Source organism: Panthera tigris, chromosome B4, assembly GCF_018350195.1.
Source record: "Panthera tigris isolate Pti1 chromosome B4, P.tigris_Pti1_mat1.1, whole genome shotgun sequence".
NCBI lineage: Eukaryota > Metazoa > Chordata > Mammalia > Carnivora > Felidae > Panthera > Panthera tigris.
In genome coordinates, this window is record NC_056666.1 from 79,441,317 (window position 1) to 79,452,444 (window position 11,128).

The window sequence follows — 11,128 nt, forward strand, 5'->3', positions numbered from 1 at the left end:
GGAATGTGCACTTTCATTCATTGGATTCGCCGCAACACAGCGGGGCTGGTTGCTGCGCCCCCAAGTTGGAAGGGAGCTCTCCTCCAGCGTTCTGGATGCCGGATCCTCTGGTTCCCTCCGGCACGGGCTGAGTTTCCGGCTCCAGGTTCGCGGGTTGCCCTGAGGTTTGAGGCCAGACAGCTCCTAGTCTGGCAGGGAGGGCGGGGGAGAGACTAGCGGCTCTGGCCCCTTAATTGTACTTCGGGCCCGTATTGTCTCTCCTTTCGCCACCTCCGCTTCCTCAGTCTGGGCTCCAAAGTCACTGCAAATTTCCTTGCGACACACACATCACACAAAGATCAGGTAACAAGGCGCCCAGAGCCATGGGGGCTTCGGGCAGAGAGCACCCCTGGTTCTGGGGCTGCTCCTCCTTCAGCCACTCCCCAGGCTGGGAAACCAGACCGGGTTGGGGGAGCCGGAAACAGCCCCGTTTGCTGCGGGGCGGCAGGGCGGGCGGGGGGCCGGCGGGAATGCAGGCCGTGGCGTTGAGAGGGCCACGTTCACAGGCCCTAGGGGTTTCGCTCCTGCTGGGCTTAGGGGCCTGACTCCTGGCATGTAGGGATCCCAGATACCCACCTGGGATGGGGGCAGGACGAGGTCTCCTCGCGGCGGGCCAGGAGAATTCAGTTTCTGCTTCCAGCGCAGGCCTTAGCCAGGAGGAGTTGTGTGTGGGTGTGTTTTTCCCAACAAAGAGGGACCAGGAACGAGAAGGGGGGAAAGAAGAGGGGAACCGGGGAGGGGGCGGGGAGGGGGAGAGGGCAGCGGAGAGGTGAAACGAGCCCATTTCAGGGGGAGAAGGAAAATGAAAGCAAATGGAGCACGGCCTCCTCCGCGCGGGCGGGTGCTGACGAGCCGGGGAGCGGGCTCCCTGCCTGCGGCGGCTGCGGACCAGGAGAAAAGCCTGTTTTAAATTTAATCCGAACTTGACGGTGTGGATTGAACCGGAGGGAATTTAAATCACTGAGAGGGAGGCGCAGAGCAAGGGGAGGGGATGACGCTAACCTGTCCGTCTGTCTGTCTGTCTGTCCTTCCCACGGTGGTGCTAGCTTGGTTGTGGTCGCAGCTGTGCAGGTCTGAGGTGATGGAGTAAAGGTGCCCCTCCCCCTTAGGGGGCTCTCCTGTGCCTAGTGTAATCTTTTGGGGTCGGAGGCAAGCTCTAAGCACCAGAGCGGATGCAGAAGTGCCAGCTAAAGCTGGGGTTTCCCCCCCTCCCCAACAGGGACTCCCAGTGTCCTCCAGTCCCTCGGGTTTGCCCCATCGGTGCTGAGGAAAATTGAAGGGAGTGGTGGGGGTAAGAGGGAGTCTGGGAATCTGGCAGGAGATTCAGAAGGAGTAGGTGAACCTGGAAAGAGGAGCGATTCCTTACTGGTGCCCCCACATCCTTTGTGCCCCCACATCTATAGGCCTGGCTTTGGGGGGGGTGTGGGGGGAGCCTGAAGTTCTGCTTCAGGACCCTGACCTGCCTGCTATCCCACCTCCAAACGCAGAGACTAGGGGGTACAGCCCACATGCAGCTGTGGAGCCCGAGGGGCCTCGGCCTGGTGAACTCAGGGACTCCCAGGCTCTTTCAGCCCCCTCCTCATGGCTGCTGCTCTCTGCAAGGCCTAGGCAAAGCGGGGCATTGGTGGGGAGGGGGCTGTGGGCGAGGCCTGCTTCCTGATCCACAGCTGTGTCTGTGCCTGAGTGGGGAGGGTCTGAGTTCACGCTCTCAAACGAAGGCGACAATCTCCCCTCAGTTTCACGGGGAATTTGACGGCAGCAGGGAGCCTGGGCCTTGGGATCCCGGCTGCCCCGATGCTGTCGCCTCTGCTGGGTGGGCAAGCCGGGTGGGCAGGCAGCTCAAGAGTTGAAAAGAAGGCAGTGGCCAAAGGGGGTAGGAGAGAAAGGGGCATCTGCTTACAGCCACTCTGTCTGAAGGGCTCTCCCAAATAGTAGAGGCCCATGGAAGACGGTCTTTCGGGGCGCCTTTCTTCTAGGAGACCTGAGGTTGGGGCAGATGGGCCCTGTCGCCTGGCGAAGACGAAAAAGGAGGAGCAGGGCTTGAGACCTCCTTCATCATGTCTTCTTAGCTCCTTGGCTAGAGCGTGGCTCAGCCCCCAGCCGCCTGGGTGGCTGCCTGGGCTGAGACGGGGTTCCACATCCCCCGGAGGCCTAGTGTACCCACCCCAGCAGGTCGCCCGGGAGGGGCCAGAGAGGAGGCCTCTTTCTCCTTTGTGTCCGGACAGAAGTGGCCGCCGCGCCCTGAGCCGGGTCCCGCGGCAAAGGCCCGGCAAGCAAGCGGACTGCACAATGCCACGGCTGCTCCCAGCTCGCGCCCTGCCCCGTCCTGCCTGCCTATCGCCGCCCTTCCTCCCTCACACTCCCCGCATGCCTTCCTCTCCCTGCTCTCCCATCTCTTTTCATCTTGTCCCCCCTCTTTCCTTTAATTCTCCCCTCTCCTTTTCTTTTTATCCCAGCCCTCCGTTTTCTTCTCTTTCCCTCCTTCCTTCCTCTCCATGGGCCTGGCGCCGCGTTTCAGTTGTTATGTCTCAGGCTCAGTCTCTCTCAGGCTCTGTCCCCTGATGTCCTCTAGGTCTCTGTCTGGCCCCCGGGCCCGCTGAAGGCTACGCGTCTCTGCTCATTGCTGCCAGCAGCCGCCCAAGAGCCAGGCAGGGTCCCCAGCCGCCAGGGCTGGGGGAGGTGCTGACGGTGCTGGGGATTTGGAGAAAGCCTAGGCAGGGGGACGGGAGGGAACCTCCTGTCTTTTCCTTGAACTAGTGAGGGAGAAATTTTGATTGACAGCTAACCTGACTCCATCAAGGCCAAAGAGATATTCTGTTTCTTGCTGTAATTTGGATTTCCCACACCAGTCCAGTCCGGGGGAGGGGAAGACAATCAGAGCTGAGGGCGAAGAGGCTGAGGCCCCGGGTTGTCTATCCCCAGCCAGGCACTTCTCACACACCCCCCGTGAGTCGAAATCTCAGCCCCGCTAGACCGAAAAGGAAAGAACCGGAGAGGGGGAGGAGCAGGGACTGGGGAGGGGGCCTGTAAAGCTGGGGTCAGTGCTGCAGGCTGTAGATCTCCCCTTCCCCCCTCAACTTTCCTCTCCCCCCCCCCCAACATGCATGCTACACTCTCTGGGACACCTCTCCCTAGCCCTGCTCCACCCTAGAGGAGACAGGTCGACAGAGATGCAGGAGAAAACCATCCTCCACCCCCACCCCTGGCGTTTGGTCCCCTCCTGGGGACAGGAGTGGGAAAGAAGGGCAGGCGTCTCATGTCTGGGAATCCTTGTCCTTCTGCTGCCTCAGAACCTGCGTCTGAGCCTCAGCTCCTGCCTATCTCCCATAGCACAAACTGGGACCCTTCTTTTCTGACCCTGAAATTGCACCCCTCCTTCAAACTCCCTCTGCCATACCTAGGGTGCATTGTGTCCCTGGGGACATCACCTGCCCTTCTCCCTACCCCCAGCCAACCTCCCTGCCCCCTCTCTTGCACCCACACTGAGAATTCCCTGCCAGCTTAAAGCCCACCTTTACTAAACCACCATGGGGCAGTCTGATGGAAAGCAGAGGGCTGGGCAACAGACCCCAAATTCAAGGAGGAAGGTAGCAACCAACTTATTGGGGGGAGGAATCCAAGTTGTCTGATCTTCCCTACAATCACACTGCCCCCTCCGGAATCCCTGCGTCCGACCCCAAAGAAACTGCTCTCTCCCATCCCTCCGTTGCTTTTTTCCCGTTCCAAAAACAGCCTACAATTTTATTTAATGAAAGACACATTTATGAACAATCAAATGATCCTCATAAAAATTTTATTGAAGGACGTAAAAACAAGCTACTTGCCCACGACCGAGGTCGCTCTCTCTCTCGCCTTGCCCGCACTCACCCTGGCTCTCTGCAGACAGAGCCCTGGAGTGACTTCTTTTGGGGGGCAGGGTGTCGCAGAGATGGAGTTGGGGGCAAAGGAGGGTGAGCAGGAAGACGGGATGGGGACGCCCCACTTAACTTGTGCTGATCTCTCCTCCACTTCTTCAAGCTGGCAAAGAAAGATAAATAGATAGAGACAATAAATTTAAAATAAAGGAGCTTGCATATCTGTGCCAAAGCAAAGAGAGGACTTCTGAGGATAAAGGTGTATGAGGTCCCGAGGTCCTACCCCTCCCACAGGCGGACCACCTTCCCCAAGCTGCCCTACCCCAGATTTGGGGGGCTGAGTTGGCCAGTGGCAGAAGGACGCTCCCCTTTCCCTCCTTCCCTCCCTCCACCCCAGCCTCCCCAGTCCCCTCCCACCCTCCCTCCCTCGCTGCTGCTGCTCCTGAAAGAAATACATACATACACACTATTTAAAAACGCATTTTTAAAAGCCACGTTCCGAACTGACAATCGCTGATCTCGGCTCGCGCAGAGACTGCGGGAGCGTCGGGGCGACAGAGACGGATTACGTCAAGAAATAGTTCCTCCACCTACCTCAGCCGGCCTCTCCGCCCCTGCGGGGCTCCCGCGCCCAGCTCGGCCCTGGGGGTCCGGGAGCCCTGGCTTCGGGGACTGGCATTTTCACCCCATTAAGAAATCCTCCAGGGTGGGGAGGGGGGTGCGGGAGGCCATCTGCTTATGGGTGGACATGGGCAAGGGAGTGCTCTGATGAGATACGAGTAGTCCTGAGGGGGTGGCCGACGCTTTGGGTCCAGAGTTCCGGACCCCCAGGAAAACGCAGGTCGCGGGGATCAGCAGAGAGAAGGGGGTGGGAGAAGGGAAGGGAAAAAAAAAAAAAAAAAAGCAAGGAAAAAAAAAGCCCCTGCGCATTGATCCGCGCCGTATTTTTGGGTAAATACGATCACGTGGGGGCCGGGGAACCAATGAGCTGCGGGGAAAAGGCTGGAAAAATAATTACCTGCCTTGATTGTTCTGTGAGCAGATAAAAAGTACATATACAGTTCATACAATAATCTTATGTATGTAAAACCCTGTTACGATGTCGGCGACGGGGCCCATCAGTAACTATTACGTGGACTCGCTCATCTCTCACGACAATGAAGACCTCCTAGCGTCCAGGTTTCCGGCCACGGGGGCTCACCCCGCCGCCGCCAGACCCAGCGGTTTGGTGCCGGACTGTAGCGATTTTCCGTCCTGTAGCTTCGCGCCCAAGCCGGCAGTGTTCAGCACGTCGTGGGCGCCCGTGCCCTCGCAGTCGTCCGTGGTATACCACCCGTACGGCCCCCAGCCCCACCTCGGCGCCGACACGCGCTACATGCGGACTTGGCTCGAGCCGCTGTCCGGCGCCGTCTCCTTCCCCAGCTTCCCGGCCGGGGGCCGTCACTACGCCCTCAAGCCGGACGCCTACCCCGGACGCCGCGCCGACTGCGGCCCGGGCGACGGCCGCAGCTACCCGGACTACATGTACGGCTCGCCCGGGGAGCTGCGCGACCGCGCCCCGCAGACACTGCCCTCGCCCGAGGCGGACGCACTCGCCGGCAGCAAGCACAAAGAGGAGAAGGCCGACCTGGACCCCAGTAAGTTGGGAGCAATTTTCCTTTACAACCAGCGCGGGAGGGGAGGGGAGGCCGGGCGGGGGGGAGCCGGATTACAGCCCCTCGTAGCGGCGCAGGGAGCGCGGGAGAGGGGCGAGGGGGCGAGGACTCAATAAAAGCGAATTACCTTGGGGAGCTTTCAGGGGCAGGAAGGTCTGAGAAGGGAGCCCAGGGAGCCAGGTTGGGAGAGGGCTGAGGGGGGCTCCTCTCCCTGGAGCTGGCTTTGATGAGAGACCCCCCCCCCACACACACACACCCCCAGCCCAGGCTTTTTGGCTCAGTTGCTACTTTCGAAGAAATGCAGACAGGGCCAGGGGATAGGGTAGGGTTGAGGTTCATTTCATGGTTTGAGGTGGGACTGGAGTGGGGGGAGATGAGGAGGACACTGGGGACAGAGAGGAAATACCCCAGGGAGAAAAATCACCCCTACCTCCCAGCCAGCATGGGGAGTCTCACCCCAGGAGGAATTCCTTAAAGAGAAGGTGCATGGACTTCTTATATACCCAGGAGCACTAGGTGAGGGGTCTGGGGGATTTCACAGCCTGGGAACTTGGAGAAATCAGGACTTACAGAGTTGGGGAAGAGAAGTGGGGTCCCAGTCTCCTTAAACTTGAGAGCCCTCTTCTGAGGGTCTGCAGGAAAGAGGGTTGAAAACCGGGCTCAGGGATGAGGAATGGGGGGGGAGCATCTCCCCAGATTAGAGAATTATAACACACACACTCACACACACACACACTCCCCATCAAGGAGACTGGAGCCTTCTGAGTATTGCAGAGAAGGGCAGGGGTAGGTGTGTGGGGGCGGGGGGGGGGGTGCGCAGGTGGGAGCTGCTGGGCCAGAAAAAGGGGAAAGAAGGGGAAACAGCAGGGGAGGGGGTGCAGCCCCTGGGTGTGAGGAAGTGTCTGGGGGAGTCCCAGGAGGGGGCTGCAGGAAATCCTTTCCTCCAGCCCCATAAGGGGCCAGGGCCTAATTATACCCCTCTGAAGGCTTCCCTCCTTGCCCTCAGCTACTCCCATAAACCTGAAATTGGAGGCTTGGCTCCTGCAGAGCCTGTCCTGGGGCTGGCAGGAGGGGGGCACTGGAAGCCAAACAGGGAAGCTAAGATATAGGGGAGCCTGTCCCAAGGCCAGCAGCTCTCTGGGGAGAGGAGAAAGGCTCTCCCCATTCCAGCATCACTCTGAGAATTCGCCTCAGCAGGGTTGAACTCCGAGAGCAGAGACGGGCGCTGAAGAGGGTGGTGAGGGGCTTAGGGACTCTCAGGGTCAGGAAACAGAACTGCTGAAATTTCAGGACTTGGTCGTGGGCTGGGAGGGTGGGAGGGGGCAGAGGAGGAGGGAAGTGGGGAGGAGAGAGACCTCGCTATAAAAATAAAAAACAAGAGAGAGAAGCGTTTATGGGCCTATGAAACAGTTGGGAATTTGGACTTTTTATGAGCATATTCTCGAATTACTACTCTTGAAGCTGAGGACCAGACTGTAGGGGCTTTGATAGCTTTGATTTCCTATAGTTTTAGGTGCTAGAAACCGAAGAGGGGGAAGATGGGGAGAGGGCAGAACGCAAAAGGAGTCAGGGAGAAAATTCCAAAAACCAAACGTGTCCAAATTCAGGTTCAATCATTGCGTTTGGGGAGCCTGGCTAAGCCTAGGGGTAGGGTGGCAGGGGTCCTGGGCTAGAAAGGGGCTCCGCTGACCCCTGCCTGTGTTTGGCCCTCCAGGCAACCCCGTGGCCAACTGGATCCACGCCCGCTCCACAAGGAAGAAGCGCTGCCCCTACACCAAGTACCAGACGCTGGAACTGGAGAAGGAGTTTCTCTTCAATATGTATTTAACCAGGGACCGTCGGTACGAGGTGGCCCGGGTTCTCAACCTCACCGAGCGGCAGGTCAAAATCTGGTTTCAGAACCGGAGGATGAAGATGAAAAAGATGAATAAAGAGAAAACCGACAAGGAGCAATCCTAAACCCTGCCCCAGCCTGCTGCCTCGGCACAGCCAAGGGAAAAACAAAAAACCCCACAAAAATACCCCAACCCAGGCGGGAGAGAGCACGAAAAGAAAAGGAAAGAGCAAGATAGAGAAAAGCCCATCAGCTTAAAAAGAGACAAAAAAAAAAAAGGAAGGGGAAAAGGAAAACTCTTGCGATTTGGGAGGGTTCAGTGTTGAGAAATTGGTGTTTTAGAGTTAGTTCTACCCAGCGAGGAGGAGGAGGCGGGGAGAGAAACCGCGTTCTCTTCTCCCAGCGCAACTGAAATAAATGACACACACAAATGTGATTTTTTTCCCCTCCTTTCTTCAGAGAAGCCAGTACTTGAATCGCTATATTTCTATTTTTTTTTTCTGTATCATATGTGGTCCGGGCCATCCCTCCCCAGGCCTGGAGTGCTCTGCGTGCAGATTTTGTACAAAAAAAAAAAAAAAGACACACACACATACACAATAACAATTCCCAGCCCAGGAGCTGAGGGGCGAGGGCCCGGACCGTGCCGCAGGCTGGGTCCGGCGGCGCAGGCCGGCGCCTCGGGTGTGTACATAGCAGTGTTTCTTCTGATCCCCAGCGTCCGTCCTGTAACGTGCTTCTGTTTGTTATGGTAGAACAGCTCTGTGTTAATATATCGAAGTCACTTAAAAAACCAGAAACCCAACCGCATCCAGTTCTCGTTATTTCTCCTCCCTGTGGCTCCCAGGCTGCTGTCGTGGAGGAGGCAAGTGCTCAGATCCTTTGGGGGAAGCCGGAGCCAGGGAAGGGGCTCCCTCTACCTCGGAAGGGCAAGTGCCTGCCATTGCTCTCCAGGCAGGGTGGGGTGGGCGTGAAGACTCCTGGGGTGGAGTGGGGGCTGCTGAGGCCCGGGCCCAGCTCGTGCCTGCCCCGGCTGGCTGCCTTGTGAGTTTCCTGGTAGCTCGTCGGAGTCCAGGGGTGGGGGGTGGGGGCATGGCATGAATGGTTTTCCCTGGCTGTAATTAATTGTAATAATTTATGAGTACACGAGATCGGAGGGAAGAGATAGGTGAAGATGAAAGTTGGGTGCTGGGTGAGGGCCCGGGCTGGATTCTTGCCTGTCTGCATTGGTGCTTCGAGGGATGGCTGGGAGGGAGGGAGGGTGTGCGGTGAGCGGTGAGGAAGAAGGCTGAGCAGGCCTCAGGGAGCAGAAGAGGCACTGGGGAATGCGTTGCGAGTGAAAAAAGGGAAAGAGAGAGAGAGAGAGAAACAGAAGAGGGAGGGAGGGAGGGAGGAAGTAGGGAGGAAAAAGAAGGAAGAAAGGAAGGGAGGGAGGAAGGAGAAAGATGGCAAAACCAATACAATCAGAATTAGATCCACTTTCAACTTGTCAGTGCATTCTCAGCTTCTCTCTCTCTCCCTCTCCTAGTTCTCTTTTCTTCTCAATCTCTCTCTGGTGTTTAGTTTGAATGTTGGTTTGGGGGTAACGGGCTTATGCTGAGTGGCTGCAGCATTTCTGGGAGATGACGTGGCCAAGGCCCAAGGAAGTTGGTCAGGGATTAGCCAGGAGTGGGGTGTTCCCTGGTGGTGGTGGGACCGCAGGCGCAAGGGTAGGCGGCCATACGTGTGCAACAGCCCGAAGGGGCTGGTCAGTTGCACTGCACCCCAGAGCGCCTTCCCCAGAACCGGCAGTTTTCATCTGCTAATCAGAAGCAGACACAAGCTGCTGGGTATGCTTCGGCTCGGCGCCCCCTTTCTCGGAAATCCCCCAATCTGGAAACTATTAAACTCAGACTGCTTGAAATATAGCCCTTTAATATCTCAGGCTGCCCATTCTGGTGAGGGTGCAGGGTGTTGTTCTGAATACTTGGGGAATACCACCGTAAAAGAAAATAATTGGGGATCCCAGTCCTTCCGTAGCTTCCTCCATCGCATCGCCTAACAGGATTGGTGAGGCACTTGTAGGGACCAGCCCCTTCCCCATCATTTGAATCTCCTACCCCCTCCTTCCGTCCAGCACGCCAGTTTGGGGGGCTGGAGGAAGGTGGGAAGGCACAAACATTTTGTTTGGGTGATATTTTGAGGGGAGCCATCAAAAGTCGCAAACGCTGGTTTTCCCAGTGGCTGAAGCACCCTCTCCTTTTTCCCACTTAAGAGACCTCCTCCCCAATTCCAGAAGCAGTTGTTCTCTTGGTCCTTTTGAATGGTGCTTTGCCCGTAGTTTTGTCTCTTTTCGCAAATCCTCACTCTCCCCTTTGGCCACTGCGCTGTTCTGAGACCCTGGCGTCAGTTTCGCACGGGGCGGAGGCCAGGGCATCCGTGTCCCTGGGTCCTGACTGCGGGGACTGGGGCTTTTCTCCCAGTCCAAGCTCCGCGGCGTTTCCGGGCTTCCACCCCGCCCCTGCTCCAAGGCCCTGTCGCCTCCCCTCCTCCGTCAGCGCGGCCTGCTTCCTGCAGCCCGCCCGAGCCGGCCTTACTCCGGGCAGGAAGGAGGGCCGCCGGGCTCCGAGGGCCCTGGTGAGACCGTGGGATCCAGAGCAGGCCCACCCGGCCCAGCCCACTGTTCAGTTCCAGCTCATCCTCCAGCCTGCAGGTCAGGATTCGATTCAATTTTTATTTATTACAATTCGTGAATTTAAACCACAACACAACGCAAACCCACATCTAGGGAAAGAAACGAAAGCTGGGGGATAGAGGGGCTGGCAAACGCCCTCCTGCCCTAATCTTCCCCTCCCACCTCTCCTCTGCTCCTTTGTCAGAATCACAAAACCCTAAAGGTTGTTCCACTTGGGAAGGCAGCGGATAGGTACATTTCCGCAGCCCCGAAATGCCACTTTTATGGCGCTGTTTGTCTCCCTGCGCTGGATTCTGAATGGGGCCGAACAAAACAGCAGCGCGGAGCTGGCTAGACGTCTGGGCTTAATTGTTTTATGGTTTAAATAAGGTGGACACTCTTTCCTTTGAAATCGGATTATAGGAATGTTTTGTCTATGGCCCACGGAGAACGGGACCTCACTGGCTGGGAGGGAGAGGTGGAGAAAGAGCGCGCGTGAGAGACAGAGAGAGGGATGGGCTACAAACCAGGGGGCAAACAGTCGGGAGAAGTCACAGTCCCACCCCAAAGTCCTGCAGGCGGCGGCGGAATAGGCAGTGCGGAACCAGCGGCAGGGTAAGAGGAGCGAGGAGTTTAGGGTGTGCGCCGCGGGCAGGAGGTCGCGGGAGCCTCGGAGCGTGCATCTGCGTGAGCGGAGGTGTTCTGAGCCCAGAAATGCGCCTGAATAGGGGGGAGATCGCGGCAGTTCCTTTGCACAGTGTCTCTTAATGCGGGAAGGGAGGGTGACAAAAAGAGAAAATTGTGTGAAACCTTTGACAAGGTTTATTTGGAGAACTTGGAAAACAAAAGGACAGAGGTCCCGAGGAAACTCCCTTCTGGGGAACCCCCCCCGCATATCTCTCTCTCCCTCTCTCTGTCTCTCTCTCTCTTTCTCGCATCCATTTGGAAACTCCTTCCTCTCATTTCCCACCTTTGGGCCAAGGCTGGGACCTGCCTGCTCTGTTGGCTTTTTCCTGGCCCGACTGCATTGGAGAAAGTGGACGCGAGGTGGCGCTGTTGCTCAATGTTAGAGGCGGCGGCAGTGCCCTGGCCG

At 57.5% G+C, this 11,128-nt stretch overlaps 1 protein-coding gene across 1 annotated transcript; it reads left to right on the plus strand.

Moving 5' to 3' along the window:
• Positions 1-4,836: 4,836 nt before the first annotated feature.
• Positions 4,837-7,604, plus strand: HOXC9 (homeobox C9). The gene is made up of 2 exons (XM_042990838.1): positions 4,837-5,530; positions 7,263-7,604. The coding sequence occupies exons 1-2, from the start codon at positions 4,993-4,995 to the stop codon at positions 7,505-7,507; spliced, it is 783 nt and encodes a 260-aa protein (XP_042846772.1). The 5' UTR covers positions 4,837-4,992; the 3' UTR covers positions 7,508-7,604.
• Positions 7,605-11,128: the final 3,524 nt, after the last annotated feature.

Bases quoted from the DNA above. Each gene is read 5' to 3' on its own strand.
- HOXC9 (XM_042990838.1), top strand. From the start codon at position 4,993: ATGTCGGCGACGGGGCCCATCAGTAACTATTACGTGGACTCGCTCATC. The intron at 5,531-7,262 runs GTAAGTTGGGAG...TTGGCCCTCCAG, and splicing joins GAAGGCCGACCTGGACCCCA to GCAACCCCGTGGCCAACTGG.